The 24,858-nt window shown below is 37.2% G+C and overlaps 1 protein-coding gene across 6 annotated transcripts; it reads right to left on the bottom strand.

The window, feature by feature from the left end:
* Positions 1-1,228: 1,228 nt before the first annotated feature.
* On the bottom strand, positions 1,229-23,912 carry LOC140693891 (zinc finger protein 624-like). Of its 6 annotated transcripts, none has more exons than XR_012069599.1 (7): positions 23,325-23,912; positions 20,660-20,748; positions 18,671-18,736; positions 17,110-17,236; positions 15,919-16,014; positions 5,227-5,398; positions 1,229-2,606 (listed from the first exon to the last, which is right to left on the bottom strand). XR_012069599.1 is itself a non-coding variant. In XM_072957455.1 (7 exons), the coding sequence occupies exons 5-7, from the start codon at positions 17,177-17,179 to the stop codon at positions 7,262-7,264; spliced, it is 2,391 nt and encodes a 796-aa protein (XP_072813556.1). In that variant the 5' UTR covers positions 17,180-17,236; positions 18,671-18,736; positions 20,107-20,194; positions 20,660-20,748; positions 23,325-23,371; the 3' UTR covers positions 6,959-7,261. The 6 variants fall into 6 exon arrangements, 5 of the variants coding, with proteins under 5 accessions (XP_072813558.1, XP_072813554.1, XP_072813555.1 ...); XM_072957455.1 differs by lacking the exons at positions 1,229-2,606; positions 5,227-5,398 and adding exons at positions 6,959-9,486; positions 20,107-20,194 and having other exon boundaries at positions 23,325-23,371; XM_072957457.1 differs by having other exon boundaries at positions 1,229-5,398.
* Positions 23,913-24,858: the final 946 nt, after the last annotated feature.

Raw genomic sequence — 24,858 nt, 5'->3', positions numbered from 1 at the left:
TATGGGATGCAAAAATTCTCAAACTTAGCGAAGGCAATGTCAAAACAGCAGTTATTATAAAGGATGTGACTGTGACGCTGGCAAAGATGTCGGGGCAGGATGCACTCTTGTACACAGCTGGTGAGTCCAGAGATTCTGGAAGGCATTGGGCATGTGTATGAAAAGGCCTTATGAATATGTGTACTTTGCCCCAGAAATTCCACATAAAGGTAGCTGATTTTAAGGTGTACACTGCACCCTGAGGATGGTGCCCCATCCTTGTAAAGTACTGCCTCTACGCTGGCACTTGGGGTGTACCTTCAACAGGCCATTTCCATCTCTAAAATCTATCAGCCTGGTAGCTTCTAGGGATGTGTGTGCTATGACCAGTGGATCCCATGATAATATGCACGCTCCTTTACCTCCTCTGCTGTAAAGTAGGTTCTGTGGTTTGATGTGATGTCACATGGGTGAATCAAATATTCCACAGTCCCTCAGATAGTGAGTGGCTTTGTCTGAGGCCTTGCAAGCAGGAAAGGCAAATACCAAGAGTATGGGTTGATTCAGTCATATGAATTACTGTTGCTTCCAGAACAAAAGGGTCCAGCATAGCCAACTTGCCACCAAGTGTCTGACTGGCCTCCTTATGGGATGGTAACCATACTAGGGACCCAGCATTGGAGACCCTGTTGCTGGACGGTTGGATGGTCAGGAGTTGCAGTAGCTAAATAAGTCTTGCGAAGGGGCAGCCTATGATACTGGGCATACACAGAGCTTCTATCTCTGTCACCGTGGCTCCTCCATTCATGCTTGTACTGCAGCCCTGGGTGACTAGACAGAAGCCGACTGGCATTAGCTGAGATTTTTGATAGTATAAGAGTGTAAGTATCAGGTAAGACAGTGTAAGTACAGAAAGCCTTCAGAGAGACCTGGACTATGGGGAAAAGTCTGACTTGTACACAATTAGAATCCTGGAATAAGGGAGGAAGCAAATGGGGAAGAAGCACTATTTGAAGAAACACTGGCTGAGAATTTCCCCATACTGAAGGGAGACATCATAGCACAGTCTCAGGCTAGAAGTGTTACAAACTCTAAATATGATTTAAAAACAAACAAAAACCTCTACACCTAGGCAAATCACATAAAAAAATTAATGAAAACCAATGGCAAAAAAAAAAATCTTAAAAGCAGCTGGAGGAAAAATAAAAAGAACGCATACGTGAATTTCAGAGAAACTCTGGAAACCAAAGACAATGGAATGCCATTTTATTTTAGGTGATGAAAGGAAAAAACAGCAACAATAATGAAAAACAAATGCCAGCCTAGAACCCTTATCCCAGTGGAAATTCCCTTCCTAATTGAAGGCAAAATAAAGGTATTTCAGACAAAAGCTGAGATAAGCCACTGGAATGCTATGATAAATGCCCGAAAGGAATTAACCAGGCGAAAGGAAAATGATCCCAGTGGAACACGGGATTTCAGGGAAGAGTGCACACTAGAGTAGGTAAATACATGAGTAAGTATAAATAAACGTTGCTTAAAACAAGTGATAATATCCTTTAGAAGTTAAAACCTGTAGAAATAAAATATATGACAACCATGGAACAAAAGGCAAAGAGTAAATGGAATTAAACTGTTAGTATTTTCAATGCTTTCAAATGCTGAAATGTTAATTTCAGGAGTGCTCCAATAAGCCAAAGAAATTTTAATTAAGAGCAATAATTTCCAGACATTTCAGTATCAGGATAATGCTACAATTTTGTCGTCGTTTGTTTTTTTGGGGGGTAATTGTTTGTTTGTTTGTCTATTTATTTACTGGAGGGACTGGGGATTGAACCTAGAACCTCATGCATGCTAGGCATGGGCTCTACCACTGAGCTAGACCGTCCCCTTAGGACAATGCTACAATTTTAAAAATTATTGAGCAAACTAACATGTTCTATTTATGTGGGTTATATCTATTGATATTTATTGTATTTGAAGTTAAAATGGGAAATTTTTGAAATGTTTAATTTATTAAAAATAACTATTAACTACATATTTAAAATATTTTTAATAAAATGTCTTCAAAACAAAAGATCAGTACAAAGAGTGGTATTGATTTAAATATCTGCAAATCTCTTTACTGTCTGACCATATTAAGTTTGCCAGGGCTGCCATAACAAAGTGCCACAGACTAGGTGGCTTAAACAACAGAAATTTATTTACTTACAGTTCTGGAGGGCAGAAGTCCAAGATCAAGGCGTCTGCAAGGCTGATTTCTCCTGAGGCCTCTCCTTGGCTTGTTGGTAGCTACTCTCTTGCTGCCTCTTCACATGGTTGTCCCTTTGTAAGTGTGGTGACCCTCTGTGCATCCAAATTTCCTCTTCTCATAAGGACACCAGTCAGATTGTATTAGGATCCACAGTAATAGCCCCATTGTAACTTACCACCTTGTTAGAGGCCCCTTCTCCAAATACAGTCATATTCCAGGGTACTGGGAGCTAGAGTTTCAACATATGGACTTGAGGGGGACACAATTCAGTTGATAACAATGGCTCAACTGAAGATAGCTGAATTCTGAGATCTTCTTTTGCATTAAATCTTTTGCAATATCACATGGCATGCAGCTTCTGAAAAACACCACTCTATACCCGTGAGAAAAATGAGAGTGAAAAAGGCAAATAATGTCTTAAAATTATTATGAAATTAATTCTGAGAACCACTGCTCTAGAGTAACAACCAAAATAATATATGAACATAAAAAATTAAACTGAATGGAGCAGATAATGAGATAATGAAACATATCTGATTAACTGAAGGAAATGCAAGAAAGGAAAAAGAAAAGAAACAGGTAAAACACATAGACTTACACCCAAATATATTAGTAATTACATTAAATGAAAATGGATTACATTCATCAAATAAAATATAAAGATTGTTACATTAGGTAAAAATAAGACCCCAAGTATATACTGCTTACAGGAGGCATACTTTAAATATAATGATACAGTTAAAAGTTAAAAAAATGATGAAAAGACATGTACCATGTATTTGTTTGCTTCTGCTGCATAACACATAATGTAAACAGTAGCTTAAAACAACAACTACTTTTTAGTTTAGAGTTCAGTAGATCAGAAGTCGAAGCACAGAATGGTTGGGTTCTCTGCTCAGGTCTTAAAGGCCAAAATCAAGGAGTCAACTGGGTTGAGTCTAATCTGAAGCTGAGGAAGAGGCCATTTCCAAGCTGAATCAACTTGTTAGCAAAATTCAGTTCCTTGAAGTTAAAGGGCTGAGGTTCCTGTTTCCTTGCTGGCTGTCAGTCACAAACTGCTCTCAGCTCCTAAGTGATGCCCACCTTCCTTGTCACATAGCTCCTCTACCTCCAAAGCCAGCGATGGAGAATGTCATCTCATGCCAACTCATGTTGACTCCCTCTCATATGCCAAATCTCTTTCACTAGGAAGAGCTCCATACTTCTTAAAGTCTCAACTGATTTGGTCTGGCCCTCTGAACGTAATTCCACTATTTTGAGTCCACTGATTTGGGAGCTTAATCATATTTGCAAAATTCCTTCACAAAAGCACCTAGTGTTTGATTGAATAACTGGGAACTGCATGTATACTAGGGGCTGGGAATCTAGGGACCAATTTAGAATTCTACCTATCACACCATGTAGACCCTAACCAAAAGAAAATTGTTTTGGCTATATTAATATCAGAAAAAAACAGAATTTATGACAAAAAACATTACCAGAGATAGAGGATACTTGATATTGATAAAACTGTCAACTCAACAAGAAGATATAACAACCCTAAATTTATATTCACTGAATAATCTACCTTCAAGATATGTAAAACAAATATTAATAAAAATAAAAGACTGATCCACAATTATTGTTGGAGATTTGAAGAATCCATCCTTAGCAGCTTATAGCTTATTTAAGAACGTATATGAAAATGCCAAGGATCTAGAATTACAGCAACAATTTTGAAGAACAAAAGTAGAAGACATGTACCATCAGATGCCAAGATTCACTATAAATCCACTTTCACTACGAGTATTTGGTGTTCAATGGAACAATGGAATAGGATAGATAGTCTAGTAATAGACTCTCAAATAATCTGACCTTCTGATTTATCACAAGGGTACCACCACAATCCAAGGGGGAGGGGAAAAGATGGTCTTTTTAATAAATGATGTTGGATAGATTGTATACCTGCATGGAAAATGTTAATTTTGACCTCTACCCCCGCCACCACATATAAAAACAAGTTTCAGATGGATTGTAGCTCCAAAGTGAAAAGTAAAAGAGCAGCTGTGCAGAAGTAAATGCAGGAAAATATCCTTATGACTGAGTTAGTAAAATACTTCTCAAACTGGGAACAGAAGAGCAGTAATCATAAAAGGAAAGATTGATGAGATACTCATCAAAGTTAAAGACTTCTATTCATCAGAAGACATCATTCAGAGAACTAAAAGGCAAGCTGCTGATGGGGAGATGATATTTGTAATAGAAATACCTAAAAAATATCTTGTATCCAGAATATATAAAGAATTCTACAAATAAACAGAAATGTATCAATTAAAAAATGGGCAAAGTCTTGAACAGGCATTTCTCAAAAGAGGATATTCAAAAAAGCCAATAAACACCTAAAAGGGGACTCAACATCATTAGAAAGCAAGGAAATGCAAATTAAACCTGTAATGAGGTACCACTGCACACTGGAACCAGGCTTTGGCACTCTACCAGTCCATGGAAACTGCTCTAGTAAAGGTGCCCCGTGTCATCCCCATCCCCTGACCCAGTGGACACTTTTCAGTTCTTACATCATTTGAACCTGCTGACCATCCTGTCTTGAAATGCTTGGCTCTAATGCAGGGCTGGAAGACAGGGTTTAGGTGTGGTGAGAATTTGAAGGTTGAAAGGAGCAGTCAGTAGAGTTGGCATCGAGTCATGTAGACTGACAGTAGAGTTTTTTAAGGGTAGTATTTCAAGGTCAGATCCTCAAATTTTCCCATCAGAAAGTGGTACATTTTGTCCAAAAAAGATACCTCTCTTGGTAATAGTTAATAAATTTCACTATTAAAATTCAACCAGAAACAGTAATTTTAACCACACTATCAAATTATTCATTTAAAAATGGGAGACGGCTCACATAATTTATCCAATACCCACTTCCCAATACTAAATACTTATCCTAGCATTGTGGGAGGGGTATTTAATTTTCTTCCCTTCCATCTCCACTGAAGTGTAGCTCATCATACCTTGTCCTTTTCAGGTATCAGGTCGTCAGTCTGTTAGGGCCTTCTGGTATCAGGATCATAGCCTCTGGGTTCCCATTTTGACTCCAGACTTTTAGTGTTTCCAGAACTTCCAAGCTTGGGGAGTCCTTGGCTGCTTCTCGCTCTATACTCCATTATGCAATGTCCTGTGGGGCTGGACAGAGATCTTTTCATCATTGTGATCTTTCCTTTGGTGCCATGTTGAAAGTGGAACTTATCTCTGAGAACTACACGTCTTCTGGTCAATAACCTGGACACAAATTCCAGATATTCTTGGATACATTTTTCATCTACCTGACATTTCTATTACCTCCTCCAAATGAAACTGAGAGGGTCAGGGTGGTAAGGTGCTGGATAACTTCTTTGGAATCTAGGTGGCATCAAAGCCAGTTCCCATGCTGTTAGATCCATGATCACTCCTGCCCTGCCAATGTATATCCAGAACCTACAGTAATTCCTGGAACATAACAGGTATCCATAAAAGTCTCACAAGGTTTTTCGTGTTTATATAAATATGACACGCTCACTGGAAAGAAAAAGTAAAAAACAGAAAAGCACAGAAAAGTAAAACAAACAAAAAACACTAGATTCTCCAACAAATCTAAAATAACTGCCATCAACTTTCTGGAAATCATCCCTTCATTCACGGTGATCAAAAGTTCACACAAATACATAGTTTTACAACATTCATACTGCACTTACATTTTCCTATTTTCCTAGCTTTCCCTCTGCCCCTTAGCTCACCACTTCTCCTTTTCTCCCTCCCTTCAAGGTACCCAGTATTTACAGCCTGGTGTATATTCTTCCATACTTGTTTCCATGCTCATTTAACTACATACACACATATATACATAGAGGATGTGGTCATTACTTTAACAAAAATGAAATTTTCTACATATACATGTATGTAATAAAGCAATTATGTACCAAAAATTGTGGAAATATCTTGAAGTCAACGTGTGCAGGTACAATTCATCTAAAAAATTACTCTCATGTTTCATGGTATGGCTCTATCAACTTATTCACCCACTCCCCTATTATTTGGCATTTACTTTGTCTCCAGTTGGGCTTGTCTCTATAAGCAGTACTTTAATAAACATCCTTATTTATGCATTTTTTTTGCATTGATGCTGTTATTTCTGTGGGGCAGACTCCAAAAAGTGAGACTGCTGTGTCAAAGGTTTTTAAATTTTTTATTAATAAATTTAAAATATATATTGCTGAATTGCTGATGGAAATATAAGTTAATATAACCATTTTGCAAGAGTACATGGTCTGCCAAACTCCACTAGCAAAAGATCTCTTAAATTTTTGCCAACTCCTTAAAGTGGAAGTAACATCTCACTGGTTGTTTTAATTTGCATTTTCCTGAGTACTATTTAGGTTCATAATAATTTCATAGGTTAATAAATTTGAAGTTGCTCTTCTGTGAATAGCCATCCAGTCCAGATGGATTAAAAACTTCAATGTAAAAAAATAAAATTATCAAAATCTTAGAAGCAAGTTTAGGAGACTATGTATAACCCTTTTAACTAAAAGGGTAAATCAAGAATATAAAAAATAAAAGATGTAAATATTTTGCTATAAAAATTAAAGACAAAAATCTTTTACTATATAAAAAAGTATAAAGAAAAATACTAGGTTGAAAAAAACTTGTAACACACATGACAAAGGATTACTATTTCAAGCATATAAAGAGCACATCCAGATTTATAAGAAACATAGACAAACCAATAGGAAAACAGGCAAAAATATATATAGGCAATGCATTGAAGATAATTTGTTAAATGAATAAAATATGAAACTTGGATGAAGGCTTTCACGTGTATTTTACTTTTCTTTATTAAGAATTTTCTTATAACTTCTAAAATTTAAAATGACCAATTGCTTTTCCATATTCTTGTATCTCTTTAGTGTGTTATTTCCTGGCAAATTGCTCCTGAATGTTTCCCCAAATGCATAAAACAGCTTATAAGATTCTTATGGAGTCCACCTCTGGATGACAATTTATTATTCTCTATATTAACTGAGTTTCTCGCTGATGTATTCTTTGATGTACAGTAAGGCTTGAGCTACTCCTAAAGGCTTTTGCACATTCATTACATTTATAAGGTTTTTCTCCTGTGTGCATCCTCAGATGTACAGTAAAGTCTGAATTAGTTCTAAAGGCTTTCCCACATTCTTCACACCTATAGGGCCTCTCCCCAGTATGAATCCTCTGATGCAGAGTTACCTGTGATAGAGTAATACAACCTTTTCCACATTCCTTACATGTGTAGGGTTTTTCTCCAGTATGTGTTCTCCAATGCACTGTAAGGTACGAACCCCTCCTGAAGGCTTTTCCACAGACATCACATTTATAGGGTTTCTCTCCACTATGGATTTTCTGATGTTCCGTGACATGTACCATCTGGCTAAATGCTTTGCCACAGTCATTGCATTTAAATGGTTTCTCCCCAGTATATGTCCTTTGATGAGTATTAAAGCCTGAGTTACTTGTGAAAACCTTCCCACATTCATTACATTTATAGGGTTTTTCTCCAGTATGCCTTCTTTGGTGGACAGTAAGCTGTGATGTGTTAGTGAAAGCTTTCTCACACTCATTACATTTGTATGGTTTTTCTCCAGTATGGGTCCTCTGATGTACAATAAGGTATGACTTAGTCCTGAAGGATTTTCCACAATCATAGCAGTTGTAGGGTTTCACACCAGTATGAATTTTCTGATGCTCTTTGAGATTTACCATTTTGGTAAATGCCCTCTCACAGTCAGTACACTTATATGGTTTCTCCCCAGTATGAATCCTCTGATGTACAGTTAAGTGTGATTTTATTCTGAAAGATTCCCCACATTCATTACAGAGATAAGGTTTCTCTTCAGTATGAATTTGCTGATGTATAATTAGAGATGAAGAACGCATGAAGGCCTTTCCACATTCGTTACATTCATATGGTTTCTCTCCTGTATGCATTCTGTGGTATACAGTAAGACATGAATAATTAATGAATGCTTTCCCACATTCATTACATTTATAGGGTTTTTCTCCTGTGTGAATCCTCTGATGTTCTGTGAAATTTGCTATACGATTGAAAGCTTTCCCACATTCATTACATTCATAGGGTTTTTCCCCAGTATGAGTTCTTATATGTACAATAAGGCTTGAATTACTTCTATAGGCTTTTCCACATTCATTACATCTAAAGGGTTTCTCTCCAGTATGAATTCTCTGATGAACATTAAAAATTGTGGTATTCTTGAAAGATTTCCCACACTCATTGCATTTATATGGTTTCTCCTCAGTATGGGTCTTCTGATGTACACTAAGATATGACTTATTCCTAAAAGCTTTCCCACAATCATTACATTTGTAGGGTTTCTCTCCATTGTGAGTTTCCTGATGTCGTGCAAGTTTTGATTTATCACTAAAAGCTTTCCCACACTCGCTACATTTACAGGGTTTCTCTCCAGTTTGAATTCTCTGGTGTTGATTAAGGTGGGCACACTGGCTAAAAGATTTTCCACAGACATTGCACTGATAAGGTTTCTCCTTAGTATGAATTCTCTGATGTACCATAAGTGATGAAGAGGCAATGAAGGCCTTTCCACATTCATTACATTTATAGGGTTTTTCTCCAGTGTGGATTTTTTTATGTTGACTAAGATATGAAGGCTGGCTGAACATTTTCCCACATTCACTACATTCATAAGGTTTTTCTTTAGTGTGAGTTCTCTGATGTTGAATGAGTAATGACCTGTAACGGAAGGCCTTTTCACATGTACTACACGTGTAGGGTTTTGCTTTATTACTGGTCTTTTCCCCTAAAGTGAGTTCTGAAGCAGGGCTTACAACTTTGCTGCCTTCTGTATCCTTGAAAATTTTCACCCCCAAATGGGTATCTGTAATCAAATCTAAATTACTCATAAATTTTTCCTCACTTATTTGGTATTTGCTGTGGGGTTCTTCTGTGACACCTCCTGGTTCTGGAAAGAGAACAGATTCAAATCTAAAGCCTTTCTGAATAGTGGGAATTTTCTTGTGCATAATTATTCTTTGACTCAAATGACTCGCCTGACTATTTTGCAATCTCAATACCCTGTCGTTCCATTTCCATAATCCTCCAATTCTGGTGTCGCATAGACCATTCTCTGTCAGTTTCTCTCCTATGGTCTCCAGTGGTAAGTGTTCTTCGGACACATCCTCTGTTGGAATAGCATTCTTGGTTATAGGTTTGGTCTCCAACTCTGGGAGGGAAAAAAAAAATTCAAATGACTTCTATTTCCTAAGTTGAGGAGACCTCACTAAATAGGATAACAAAAGGGAAGCCTGAGTTGATAATACAGGTTTTTAACTGCTTGCAAATTGGCTTTGTTTTCTAGGAAGAAGGAGGCAGGGTTAAGAAAGTCTGGTTGAGCAAAGAACCAGAGTAGTAAATTCAAGGAGTTTTTTTCCTATTAAAAAATTTCATTCGTGGTAATTCTTCTACCATCTAAATATTTTTCCCCTTTCTCAAATATTTCTCCCTTTTCTCATTCTTTTAGAGTCAACTTCTTTAGAGAGCATTCTTCATAAGTTGCGATTACTTCCTTGCTTCCCATTTACTCCACAAACCAAACATTCATCCCCAACGATACTTCCTATTTGTTCTCATTCTTTGTTCACTAGCTTTTCTGTGAGCGCTTTCTCAAATGTCCCTGCCAGAGTAGTTTTTTTCAAGTCTTTGTATATACTTTTTTATAGAACATTTATAGAATAAGACACTTTGATTTTTAATAAATAGGTTGAATAAGCTAGCCAGAATTAACATACTTGTGAATATTACAAATAGTGATTATGATTATCAAGGGTAGTTTTGCAACCCCTTAATGGATCTTAAGAACATTTCTGACAGTTTGAAAATTTTCTTAAAAATTATACTGTGGGATGGTGGTCTTACAACTTGTTTATACATGCAACTTAATATTTTACTTTTTTTATGTTTTTAATGAATAATACATTTTATTTTGATATTGATAGAATTCAAACCTACGGAAAATTTACAGAAGTAGTACAATAAACGCTTAGATACTGTTCACCTTAATGGGCACTATATGGCCTTTTGTGTCTGGCTTATTTTATTTTTTATTTTTATTTTTTTTACATTTTTTATTGATTCATAATCATTTTACAGTGTTGTGTCAAATTCCAGTGTTCAGCACAATTTTTCAGTCATTCATGGACATATACACACTCATTGTCACATTTTTTTCTCTGTGATTTATCATAACATTTTGTGTATATTTCCCTGTGCTATACAGTGTAATCTTGTTTATCTATTCTACAATTTTGAAATCCCAGTCTATCCCTTCCCACCCTCTACCCCCCCATTAATATTTTACTTTTAAAAACACTTTTAAACTTCTTATAAATTTCTAATTTATTTCCAGGTAATTATATCTAAATGTTTAAAAACAAACTGAATCAAAATCTTCTGTGGGTAGTAAAATGGTTTTATGACTTTAAAATTCAAGGTAAGTAAAACTTTCAATGGACTCATAGGGCTAGACAAATATCTGAATTCAGGGCCACCAAAGAAGACAACTCTAGAATCCAAGGACTAAAATCCAGCTCATTTAAATGTCTATTTGAATGAAGGTGACAGGATTGTTAAAGCCCCTGTGTGCACAGCCCACCAAAGTTAATCCTCTGTGGAAAAAGATAATACAATCCAGAGCCTCAAAATATTGTTATAGGTTTTCATAGCAATGTCTGGCAATGAAAAATTATAGACAAAAGTCAAATGGGAAAAAAATTAAGAGAAAAAATGGATAACAGAAACAGGTCTAAACGAGATCCAAATAATTGAGGTTTCAGACATAAACCTTTAAAATAATCATAATTAGTATATTCAAGAAAGTAAGACAAGATTAACAATTTCACCAAATAACTGCAAAGTATAAAATAAGAATCAAATAGTAATTCTAGAACTGGGAAATAAATTACAAACTCTAAGGACAGGCTAAAAGCACAGCAGATATGGCACATGAGTGTATGTCTGCAAAAAGGAAAATAGGTCAATAGAAAATATCCACACTGAAGCAGAGAATGATGAAAAACTTGAAAACATTGCTTTAAAAAACATAAGAGCTATACAGGATAGGGAGAAAAGGTCTATCACAGATGTAAGAAGAGTCCTAGCAGCCTGGAAAGAGAAGTGAGGGAAAATGGAACAAAAACAAATTAAAAGAAATAATGCCCAAGAATTTTCCAAAACAAATAAAAAATATTAAGCCACAGATTTTAGAAGCCAAATGAATCCCAAGCAAGAGAAATACAAAGGAAATTATACTAAGGTACACAGTAGTAAAACTGTTGAAAAGTAAAATCTTAAAAGCAGCCAGAGGGAAAAAAATGACAGATTTCCTTCAAAGAATGAGAATTACATCAGAGGTTGCAAACTACAGCCAAATCTGGCTCACTACATGCTTCTGTATGTCCAGCAAGAGAAGAATGGTTTTTACATTTTAAATGGCTGAAAATCCATTAAAAGAAAATACATTGTGACACATTAAAATTGTATGAAATTCAAGTTGCAGTGACCAAAATTGAAGTTTTGGTGGAACACAGCCACACTCTGGTTAACATGTTAAAGGGGTGTTTTTGTTCTATATTGGCAGAGTGGAGCAGTTGCAGCAGAAACATTACAACTCTCAGCCTAAAATATCTACTCTCTTGCCTTTTACAGAAAAAGTTGCTGACTCCTGAATTAGATGGTTGACTTCTCAACGGATTCTATGCAAAACAGAAAGCAATGAAATGATACCTTCCAAATGCTGAAAAACAGTAACTGTCAACCTAGAATTCTAGAATTCTAAACTTACCAAAATATTCTTCAAAAATGAAGGTTAAACACATTTTTAGGAAAAAGAAAAATGGAGAGACTATGACACCAGAATATCTGAATAAAAGAAAAATATTAAAGGGCATTCTTTATGTAGAAGAAAATTAATCCCAGGAAGAAGTTCAGAAATGAAGAAAAATGAAGAGAAAGAGAAGGTAAACTATCTAAATGAATCCAGACTGCATACAACATTAATAATAAAGTCTTATGAAATTTCACATATATAGAAATAAAACACAGAACTCCAATAATATATAATTGAGGTCAAAATGAATAAGCTGTTCTAAGTTCTTGGCATCATTTGGGAAGAGGGAAAATTTATCTTACACTGTTGAATCAAGGATGAATGCTTTAAGGGGGAGGGTATAGCTCAAGTGGTAGAGCGCATGCTTAGCATGCATAAGGTCCTGTGTTCAATCCCCAGTACCTTCATCAAAAAACTAACTAACTAACTAAATAAAACTAATTACCTTTGCTCTCCCCTGCAAAAAAATAAATAAATAAATAAAGGAAGAATGTTTTAACCTCAAAGTTAACTACTAAATAAATAACTTTAAAATTTATAATTACTAAGTGATTAGGGGGAAATAAAAAAATGAAAGATGATAAATTTAACAGAGGGCATAAATGGGGAGAAAAAGAATACAGAACAGGCAAGATACCTTCACAGAGGGTAGATTTAAACATTATGTAATTGTATTATGTACAAATGGACTAAAAACTCCAGAAGATACAGACTGTCAGGTTAGTTAAAACAAAAATCTACCAAAATGCTAATCATAAGAGAAACAAAATACAAAGATATATGAAAGATGACAGTGAGCAGATGAAAAAAAAAAGTATGATATTACTAATAACCAAAAGAATGATGCTATAGTAATATTAATATCAGGCAAAATAGACTTTAAAGCAAAAACAGAGATAAAAAAGATACTTCATAATGATAAAAGGTCCAATTTACCAGAAAGATGTAACAATTCTAACTTTGTATTTACCTAAAAACACAGCTTCAAAACACATAAATAAAAAACTAAAGGAACTAAAATAAGACACAGATAGATCTACAGACATAGTGGGAACTTCAAAAAATATTTCTTACTAACTGATAGAATAAGCTGACAATCAGCAAGTAGATAGATTTTAGGAACATAATTAAGAGCTGACATATCTAGAATAGCAATCAAAACCTATAGACTACACATTTTTCCAAGTGTACACAAAGTGTTTACAAAAATTGGCCAGGTGGCAAAGCAAATTCCAAGAAGCCTGCAAAGACTTAAATTATATAGAACATGTTCTCTGACCACAGTAGAACTTAAAGCAACAAGACTACCAGAAAATTCCCATATGGTACAACATTAAGGAAAAAAACCTCTAAATAACCCAGGGGCCAAACACATCACAATGGAAATGATCAAATACTTTAAACCCAATAATTATGAAGGTGCTACATAAAAAAACATGACATTGCCTCGATAGCCTTCAACACATTAGAAAAAATGGCTAAAAGTTAATGATACAACTATTTAACAAGTTAGAAAAGTCATCAAATTAAACCTTAGGAAAGTAAAAATAATGAAATAAGAGAAGGTAATGAAACAGAAATCAAACATACAGTAGAAAGGATTAAAAATTATTTTTTAAAAGCCAAATAAGATTGACAAACTCCAGCAAGATAGATTAAGATAAAAGAGAAGACTCAAAAAATTTAATATCAGGAATGAAAAGGGAGACATCACTTCAGATCCACATAGGCATTTAAAAGCTAAACAGAGGATAGCACGCCCCCAATTTTAAATTGTTTATTAGATGGATCAATTCCAAGACAAACACAACTTACTCAAGTGAAACAAAAAGTGGAAAATACGGATAGTCCTGTAACTACAAAAGAATAGAGCCATAATTAAACACCTTCCTCAATAAAAGTTTCAGGTCAACATGGCTTCCCTGGTGAAGTCCATACAATTTGTAACTTTCCATCTCACAACTCATTCTTGTCCTCACTGTAAGTTGATGGCCTTGCTTCATATTTTACTGAGAATATACACATCATTGTGAAAGAATGCCTTGAACTTCCCATCACCAGTTGACCATATCTGCTCCCATTTTCTCCATCTTGCCTAGTGTTACAGCAGAGGAGGTGGCCCCCCTGCCTATCCAGGGTAAATCCTCCTTTTCCATTCTAGATTTTATCCCTTTTAACCTTCTCAGACACTTCAGTTCTTCAGTCTTTAGTTCTTTGTCTTGCAAGATCAATTTCTCCCTCTTCAGTGGGGCATCATTCTTCTTAGCATTTAAGCATGCCAGAAAAGCTCCCATCTCAAAAATAAGTTTTTTTTTTATTCCTTTCTTTCGTCCAGCCACTTCCCCATTTCTCTTTCCCTCTGCATATGGAGTGGGGGCTTTCTCTAAAGAGTCATCTCAACTATCTCCAATGTCTACTTTTCATTCACTCTCTAAAAAACTGTAACATTTGAGATATAGAAAGAATATATGTAACACATATGCAACTCATGGATGGCAACATAATAGTATGAATATGCAAATATTCTAGAATCCATTCATTCCTTTCCATTTCCACCAACACCCTAATCAAAGTTATTACCCTCTTTTGTCTAGAATATTTTAACAACTTCTTCACTGATTATCTGCTTTATGCCGTTAAGTTCAATTTTCATACACAGGGTTATATCCTAAAAATCCTTGACTAAAACCTTTCAGTGCCTTTGCACTCACTTTGTTTAAAATCCACACTCCTTACTTTGGTCTATGGAGCCCTGAACAGGAGACAGTCTCCTGCCTGACTCTTTCTGATTTTATACCAGTCTCCCTCTCCCTGTACTTCAGTCATGCAGCCTCCTTTGATTTCTAGAACATACTGCATTCCTTTCTGTTGGCATGCTCCTCTTCTCCTCTTCCCTTGGCTGGCTTCTTCTGATCCTTCAAGCTTCACCTTAAATGTCACCTCCTCAGAAGCCTTCCCCAATCACACTATCTGAAGGAGACATCCTCATCCCCAACCCAGTTCCTCTTTCATATCCTCATAGCTAAGTTATTACAACCATTACTTAGCTTGTTTTTGTTTATTTACTTGTTAATTACCTATTTCTCAAAACTTAATCTTCATGAGGGCAGGAACCTGGTCCACCTTACTCACTACTGTAGACATAGTACCTAACCCAGTTCACAGTATACAGATAAATATTAAATATTGATTATTTAATATTAATAAATATCGATTAAACACATAAATACTGTGTTTTTATTGTCAAGAGATATACTGTTTGTGTTCTCAGGTAGTTAAAACTCTAGGGGAGAGGAGGAGAGTCCCCTGAAGTTGCAGGTGAAGAAAGCTAAACAATCAGTCAAAAGGTTTAGCTTAGAAGAAATCAGTGGTGATCCTTCAGAATGCACTTTCAGGAGAATTGATGAAGGGAGAGATACCAGATAATGGTTAAACAAATGAGAAAAACGTGAAGTTAACTGGAGAGGATACAACTCAAAGGGGTATTTTATACATGTTTGAATGACGAAGGAATGAAGGAACAATTATGAAAATCATGTTCCCAAGAAAGTAAAGTAGGATGGGATGGGAACTAAAAGTAGAGGACAGAGAGGGGGAGAGGGAAAAGGAGAGGGAAACAGGGAGGCAGGGAGAGAGGAAGAGAGGGGGAGAATCTTCTCCTCTGAGATAGCTTTAAGCAAAGACACCCTCCAAAATATTTCAGATGTTCTACTCCAACCAAGACCTATTAGCTTCAAATAAATACCATCCTTCTCATTCTTATTAACTCACCTGGGTAGGGGGTTCTTGAAATTTCTCTCACTATCACCCATGGTCCTTTTCCATCTTCCAAATGAGATATCATGTCTGGTTTGGAAACTGCAAGCCCTGTTCAGAGAAAAAGGAATAGGATTTGACTGTGCCTATCAGCAAGAGCTAGTGTCAGATTCAGTCTCAGCTCTGGCTCTTCTGTGCAGAGGTGCCCCTGTAAGAAGTTCTAGAAGTGCACTGTCCAATACAGCTGCCAACAGCTACATGCGGCCATTTAACTTTAAATTTAGATTAGCTAAAATTATATACAATTTAAAATTCAGTTTTTCAGTTGGATTAGTCAGATTTCAAGTTCTCAACAGCCACAGTGTGGTGGCTGCCATACTGGACACACAGACACAGAACATTCCCACACCAGAACATTCCATCATACAGCAGCGTTACAGTATATACCTTACACAAAGGTAGCTCAAGGAAGCTCAACACTATGATCCAACGTTTGCTGGGTAACAGATCATGGGAATAATCTCAGTTTAGAAAGAAAATAAACATTTGTTCCTTTCTTTTTAAAATTTTTTTATTGACGTATAGTCAGTTTATAATACCGGGTTAATTTCTGGTGTACAGCATAGTGATTTAATTATACATATATATTCCTTTTCATATTCTTTTTCATGATAGGCTATTATAAGTTATTGAATATAGTTTCCTGTGCTATACAGTATGGCCTTGTTTTTACATGGTTTCATGAAAATTTTCCTTGTAGTTTCAATTGTACAAGATCTTCTGCCAAAGTTCGGTAGGTATTCTGTGAGAATTGCTCCGCATGTGGGTATGATTTGATGTACTCATGGGAGAGGCTGAGCTCCGTGTCCTTCTACTCTGCCGTCCCAAAGCCCCTCCTGTTCCTTTCTTTCTAGAGGCAGTGATAATTCTCATTTATAGAAGTGACTGAAAAAACTTCAGTCTTAAATCTCACGGACTGCCAACAATCTCCAAGATTCCAATGAAATATGTATTTCTTACTCTATAATGGGTGGACTATTTCGTTAAGAGCAAGGAATAGCATGACTGCCAACAATATGCCCCTAAAATTATGAAATTTTAATGCCTAGATTCTCACCCTAAATTCAGTTAAGTACTTTAAAGGGTCTATATTTTCAGTACACCTGGTCCAATGGGCAGACACATAAACACAGAAGTTATCCTTACCCAAGGAAACAAGATTCCTATAATTCTCTAGCATCACATCCCTGTGCAAGTTCCTCTGTGTTGGATCCATCAACCGCCACTCTTCCAACGTGAAGTCTATAGCCACATCTTTAAATGTCACTAATTCCTAAAACAAATACAGAGATCACCCACGGAGTGTACAATTAGATGTGATAGGCAGAGTAACACATACAAAACTGGGGAAGAAAATTAGAAAACTAGCAGTTTCCACCCAAATCATCTCTTCTCCCTCAAAATCCTGCCTTACCTATAATATCAGCTCTTTTTCAGTCCTATTCTATAAGATATAACTTAATAAAAGACATAGTCTATCATGCAGATTGTAGACAGAGGAACTATTTTGAGTGTATTTAAAACACAGAAATTTTTCTGTATATCCCTTATGAGATATATTGTGAGGGGAAAAAGAACTGCAAAAAATAAAAATAACATATTTTCAGTAAATGATCATATTGTTGGTGGCAGTGATGGAAATGCTATTTTATAACTATGGTGTGTGTAGTGTTGGACAAAGCAAATTAGTATCCTGACATCACTGAGAGCTAGTAAATCTGACATGGAAGAAAGAAAATATAAATGTATTATCAATGAGACTATGCACAAACTCCATAGATCCAAAACTGAATTGGAAGTATCGGTATAAACTTATGAAGTATTTTATTTTTAAGGAAAACACCCCACATACACCAAGCTTCATCTACTGATGAGGCCCAGAAACAATAACCAAAAAGGCAGCATTATACTGTCTGGACTGCGGCCCCTACATATTACTTTACACTACAAGAAACCAGGGCCGGGAACTTTCTGTTATACTAAAAGGCAAGGAAACTGTCAAAGATTACTAGAATCACACCTAAGACACGGGAGACAACTTGAAGAGGCTTCCATTGGCCATTGATGGGAAAATTTAAACACCAATAAGAATAATAATCGTAATGAATTTCAAAAATATCTAGTACATTTAAAGTTATGATTTCATTATAAAACCTTAAGGATACTCATTGATCATCTTTGGAGGATGCCTGGAAACTGGTAAATAAAGAGAAAGAATCAACCCTTTGCCCTTCTTTTCCTATGCAATATATATATATAGCTTGTTCAGTAATAAAATGTACTCAGGAAGTTGACGAGGGGAGGTTTCTCTTCATGGAAGTACTCCAGCTAATACACGAAGAAGGAACGAAAGAATTAGAACATTGCCATTTACAACCTCTAATGAATTAAAGGATTGTCAGTGGGTGCTGACACACCAAAAAGGCCTTAACTGGGCTTTATGTAGCTTCTGGTGGAAGATACCAGAAATATGAAATACCAATGGCAAAAACATTCAAAAAAATCAAAATCTGAATCTGATCAAGCCTCTAGATTTAACTAACAATATAAAGGGAATACAGGGGAAGGAATAGCATCTTAAAAAAAACTCCACAGGGATGAAATCAGTAAAATCTATACTGTGTAAAATTCAATTAACATTAAGAATTAGGAGCAGTAAAAGAGGTGCTTTCTCTTTACTCCCCTTAGACACAAGGCTAAGGATTACCTTTACCAGTTCTGATTCTTCTGTCTGAAGGTGAAGATCTTCATCTGGCTGGGAAACTTCAGGACTCTGAGGGGATACAGGACGAAATCACTCAGTAACAGGTTGCCTGCTACCTACAGCAGAGCCTCAACAAGCACCATCAGCCCACTGTGGACGTGGTATATGAGATAACCTCTTTCACTGTTTTATTTAGGGATGAAATTAAGGTCCCATAGCAACATCCAATCATAATCTTCTTTCACCTTGTTTGAGACAATAACAAACATACACAAGGCTGAGATACAACTCCATAATTTCTAAAGGAGACTTTTAACAAAGAACCTACCAAAATAAAACTAAACTTACAATAAGGGGTCTCAGATGCTACATAATTCTCCTTTTTCATAAGAGGATGAAATCTGTTTCTTGGAAATTACCTATCTTGCTCAAGAATAATATTCAAAACCTACTAAAACTATCTGTTTCTATAGTTGGAAAATCATTACAGTGTCTAGGGGTGGAAGCATGTTTTAATGTTCATTCAAGAAATATGCCAGGGACCTCTCACAATATTGTTTTCTTCAAAACCTTACACACTATATGCCTACAAGGGCTTGATTTTATAAATGAAGGGAAATTTTAGTATACCTTTCAGTAGTACTTATTGATTTTAGGTTTTGTGCCATTTTAAAAAGTTATGGGTAATAGAACTATTTACTTAAATTTCACTGAGAAATATGTCATCTTAGTTCTCCCCTCTCAAGTTCTTATCGTAAATAATACATATATTCAGCTTCCAGAAAATTTAAGATGATGTGAATCTCAAACTCTGATAATTAGAGATGGGTTTGATCAGGGCCTGTATTACACAAATACTTAGATCTTTTCAAGGGTGTGTCTTAAGGACCATACACCTGTTATGCATTCTTGCTACAAAGACTAAAGGATCACTACTCTAGGTTATTATGGGTCATTACCATAACAAATTCTATGTTGGTACACCTTTCTTCTGCATCTCCTATTTCAAAAAGTCACTGCTAAAACACAGCTTTAATCACATTAATACCCACCTCAAACACACCCAATCACACACACTTACATACACACACTTAAATATTTTCAGGGAAACATTAAAAGATTCAGCTTAAATCTCCAACAACCAGTCCTACCATTCACAAATTTCGATCTTGAATCACTAACTCACTCACTGTTCTCTGCCTCAGAGCCTTGCCTTCTCACCTGAAGTATCCTCACAAATAATTTAGGACAATTTAAATCCCACTGGTAATCAGGTACCAGCTTAAATCTAACCATCCTCACGAGCTTTCCATGACCAATGTAGCCCATGCTAATAACCCATTTCTTTCCTTACATAGCACTCATCAACTTTATCATACTGCTCAGCAACTATCATTCACCTAAATAAATTATGTAACTATTTCTTTCGTATGCCTTACCTCAATGAGACTGTAAGCTCCCTACAGCCAAGCACTGTGTCTTAAACATCTTCTTTCTCTCCATGTCATCTATTAAGCTTGATCACTTCTTAATGGGTAGAAAAGAGGAGAACACTAAGAGTGGGCACAAGGGGAATGGTCCCTATGAATTAAGAGGGTGTGTGTGTGTACATGTATTTTTTTTCAATTTCCTAAAAAAAATTTTCCAATTGGAAAATACTGCATTCTACTACCCCATATCTAACTGAAATTTCCTAGGAACAATAAAAATTTAACATCATAAGTAAATTTCCCAGACTGCCTATCATATCTAAAGATAGCCTAGATATTTTTTGCAAGGCCATGCATCTTGGTATTTAGTTCAATATGCATAGTGGATCTTCCTATAGATTACAAGCTTTACTATGATGAACTCAACTTTCATGAATCAAACAATTTGATTCAGTTACCCAAAGGGATGTGGGTGAGGTAGAGAAGTCACATGACTTAAGGAAAAGTAGACATGCTCTCAAATCAGGACAATAGGTCAGAACCAGAGGAAACCCTAACTTACCAGAGGTCCAACTGAAAAAACCACAGCAGCCATAATCTCTTCCTTGGGGCTCCCCTCTCTGGAAAGAGTGGAGTCCTGCAAAGACATATCTAAGAAAGAGAAATAAGCCATGAAAACCAATCCTGCCTTGAAAATCTCAGACTCAAAGTTTGCAAGGCTGGTTCAACATCTGCAAATCAATAAATGTGACACACCACATTAACAAACTGAAGGATAAGAATTATATGATCCTCTAAATAGAGGCAGAAAAAAAGCATCTGATAAAATTCAACACCCATTTATGATAAAAACTCTCAACAAAGTAGGTATGGAGAAAATATACCTCAAGATAATAAAGGCCACATATGACAAGCCTGCACAGTACTGGAAGTTCTAGACAGAGCAATTAGGCAAGAAAAAGATACAGAAGGCATCCATATCAGAAAGAAAGAAGTAAAACTTTCACTGCAGATGATATAATTTTATATATAGAAGCCCCTAAAAGACCCTTCCAAAAACTGTAAGAATTAGTAAACAAATTCAGTAAAGTTGCAGTATATAAAATCAATATACAAAAGTCTATGTGTTTCTATACACTAATAATGAACTATCACAAAGAGAAATTAAGAAATCAATATTTACAACTGTTTAAAAAAAGGATTAAATACCTAGGAATAAATTTAACCAAGGAAATGATAGACCTATACATTGAAAACTTTGAGCAAATGGAAAGATTTTCTGTGCTCACAGATTGGAAGAATTAATGTTGTTAAAATGTCCATATGACCCAAAGCGATCTACAGATTCAATGCAATATCCATCAAAATCCCTAAGGCATTTTTCACAGAAGTAGAACAAATAATCCTAAAATTTGTATAGAACCACCAAAAAAAAATCCCAAATTGTCAATGCAATCTTGGGAAAGAAGAACAAGGCTGGAGGCATCATGCTCCCTGATTTCAAACTATATTTCAAAGCTATAGTAATCAAAACAGTATGGTATTGGGAAAAGAAGATACAGATCAATGCACTAGAGTACAGAAATAAACCCACACATATATAGGCGAGTAATTTATAGCAAAGGAGCCAAGAATATACAACAGAGAAAAAACCCAATCTATTAAAAACATAGTGTTGGGAAAACTGGACAGCCACCTGCAAAAAATGAAACTGAACCAGTAACCTACATCATATACAAAAATTAACTCAAAACTGATTAAAAGATTTGAATGTAAGACCTGAAACCATAAGACTCCTAGAAGAAAAAATAGACATTGGTCTTGATGATGACTTCTTGGACATCAAAAGTAAAGACAACAAAAGCCCAAACAAGTGGGACTACATCAAACTTAAATGTTTCTGCACAGCAAAGTCAACAAAGAAAAGGCAACCTATGGAATGGGAGAAAATATTTGCAAATTACATACCTGATAAGGGGTTAATAGCCAAAATATATAAAGAACTCACACACATCTCAACAGCAAAAAACAAACAAAAAAACCCGATGTAAAACATGGGCAGAGATGAACAGACATTTTTCCAAGGAAAACATACAGCTGGCCAACAGCTACACGAACAGGTGCTCAACAACACTATCACCAAAAAATGCAAATCAGAACCACATTGAGATCTCAACTCACACTTGTAAGAACGACTATTATCAAAAAGACAAGAAATAACAACTGTTGGCAAAAATGTGGAGACAAGGGAACATTTTTGCACCACTGGTGGAAATGTAAACTGCTGCAGCCACTACGGAAAACAGTATGGAGCTCCTCAAAAAATTAAAAATACAACTGTCATATGATTCTGCTATTCCACTTCTGGCTATTTATCTGAAGGAAAAGGAAACACTAACTTGAAAAGACAACTGCACCCCCACGTTCACTGCAGCATTATTTACAGCAGCCAAGACATGGAAACAACTTCTGTGTCCACGGATGCATGAATGCATGAATGCATAAACAAAATGTGGTATACGCCTACAGTGTAATATTAGCCACAAAAAAAGGAGGAAATCCCGCCATTTGTGACATGGATGGACCTTGAGGGCCTTATGAAAGTCAGAGAAAGACAAAAACCTATGATCTCATTTATATGCGTAATCTAAAAACAAACACCCCAGACTCAGAGACACAGAACAGACTGATGGTTGGGGGGCGGTGCTGAAATGGGTGAAGGTGGTCAAAAGGTACAGACCTCCAGTCATAAGTAAGTCGTGGGGATGTGATACAGCTTCGTGACTATAGTAGCAACAGTGTATTGCGTACCTGACAATTGAGCCAGTCAGGAAAAAATGCCTCGGTCACCCAAAGGCAGAACAGGCACCTGTCAGGGACCCGCTACTTAAAGCCCAGGACCGAGGATCTCCCTCCCCCAGCCGCCCCGTTTCCCGGACTGCCCTTCTCTGGACCCTCGGGGTCCCCCTCCTCCCTCCACCGAGGCGCGGCTCCGGGAAGGCGGGAAGGTCCAGCCGCGCTCCCGCCCCGCCCCAGTCCCGCGTCGCGACCCAGCGCCTCCAGGCCGCCGCCTCCTGAGGGAGGCCGGGCCCGGTCGCCTGTGAGGTGGGCCGGTCAGCTCGGGGCCAGGAGCACAGCCGAGAGCGGCCCCGCCCCAGACGCCGCGGGAGCCCAGCGCCGGGGGAGGGGCGGCGGGAACCGGGCCGGGTGCCCGGGGAGACGAGTACCTGGCGGCCGACTGGGGACCGGGCGCTCCCAGAGCAGGGCGGGAACGCTTCCAGCAATGGCGTCGGCGGCGGGCGGCCGCACACGCGCAGTGCGCCTGCGCAGCCGCGGGGAACTACGGCGCCCAGAATCCTCCGCGCGGGCCCTGCGCTCTCCCCGCCCCTTCGTCGGCGCTGGGGGCGGAGTTGGCAGGTCGTCCCCGGACCTAAAATTCCGTCAGATCGAGAGGCCGGGGCTGGGCGTCAGGCTCAGGCACTAGAGACACAAGGAAGAACGAATGACACAGCCCTTGCCTCGGGACACTTCCGTGTGATTAAAGAAATAAAGCCACTGCGAGAACAGAAAGGGAGCCTCTGGCAACTTGGGACCCCAGACGCGGGGGCGTCGGTGGGTGCGTGTCCCCGCTGCCGCCGCCAAGTTCCCTTTCCGCGAAAATACCGTGAAAAGTAGAGTTCCTTACGCAGCTGTGGTGCCTGCTGCCAGCTGGTCTGCTTTCGGTCCATGGACAGTGTTTATTTCCGTGTGCTTTGGAGGAAGTCATTCTGGGAAGAGGGTTTACTGCGTTAGGGAGCCAGTACTAAATTAAAAAGATTGCCCAGCCTGAAGTGGAAAAGCGCACCTGTGTGAGGAAGACTCTCGCACTTGAGAATCTTGGCAAGTATTTATCCACCTTAACATTAGTAAATCTATAATTTAAAAAACTTTTAGATGCCGTCTCCTTTTGAAGGAAAGAGTGCTTTTTATTATTGCATAAAGCACTGTCTCATGTATTTTGAAATGCCATTGTTAGCATTTCCACCTTTAGCTGCTACTTACTATCTCAAATATCCTAATCTTGGAAGTTTAGCATGCCTGAGAGATTTCTGGAAAGGACATCGTTTTCCCCTAGGGAATGATCAAAATAACAATGTTTGGTTTATTGTGCAGAGTTATGAATACTTTTGTCTAGGTTTCATTTCTGCTCTTTATTGAAACAAACTCATTTGCCAAAAAGAAAACATTATAAGAACATTCTTTGACAAGAGTGTCATTTAATATTTTGGCCTGTACGGTTTCTATAGTAGGTACTCTGATTGAGCTAATTGTTCAATTTCTATGTTGCTGCATAGATATACTGCCTAATCTGTACAAAACTTCAAAAGTCCCACATTGAAATAAACTAGTCGTTGTTTTGACAGGGCTTATGTTTCACAGACTTGCCATTTGATATGCTCTTTTATCTAATTTTTCAAGTTCGAAAATCAGTGTGTTATATGGATGAAATAAAGAAAACGTGAATTGAAAAAAATCAAGGTAACAAGCTGTTTAATAAAATACAGTACGTTTTCCTGCTTTCTAGGCATGTATTTTTGTACCTCCTCAGAGTTTTGTGCCAAAACCTGGTGGTGTAGGGAGACCACACCACAGCCCACTCAGTTATGTTACCCTAACAGTGGCTCATACTTCAAAAGCCCTGCATTTCCAAACTGAGTCCAGATGCCCCATGAAAAACTGCCCCTTTTCAGTGCCTCAGGCTTACAGGTGTGTAAGCTGAAG

Source organism: Vicugna pacos, unplaced genomic scaffold, assembly GCF_048564905.1.
Source record: "Vicugna pacos unplaced genomic scaffold, VicPac4 scaffold_20, whole genome shotgun sequence".
NCBI classification, from domain to species: domain Eukaryota; kingdom Metazoa; phylum Chordata; class Mammalia; order Artiodactyla; family Camelidae; genus Vicugna; species Vicugna pacos.
The sequence above is the reverse complement of the archived record's forward strand: the minus strand, read 5'-3'. Positions and strand labels throughout refer to the sequence as shown.

Excerpts from the sequence above, each read along its gene's own strand:
- LOC140693891 (XM_072957453.1), bottom strand. The coding sequence starts at position 20,746 with ATGTCTTTGCAGGACTCCACTCTTTCCAGAGAGGGGAGCCCCAAGGAA. Across the intron at positions 17,237-18,670 it reads AAGAATCAGAACTGGTAAAG|GAATTAGTGACATTTAAAGA; the intron begins GTAATCCTTAGC and ends TATTTGTTTTAG. Across the intron at positions 16,015-17,109 it reads TAGGAATCTTGTTTCCTTGG|GGCTTGCAGTTTCCAAACCA; the intron begins GTAAGGATAACT and ends TTCTCTGAACAG.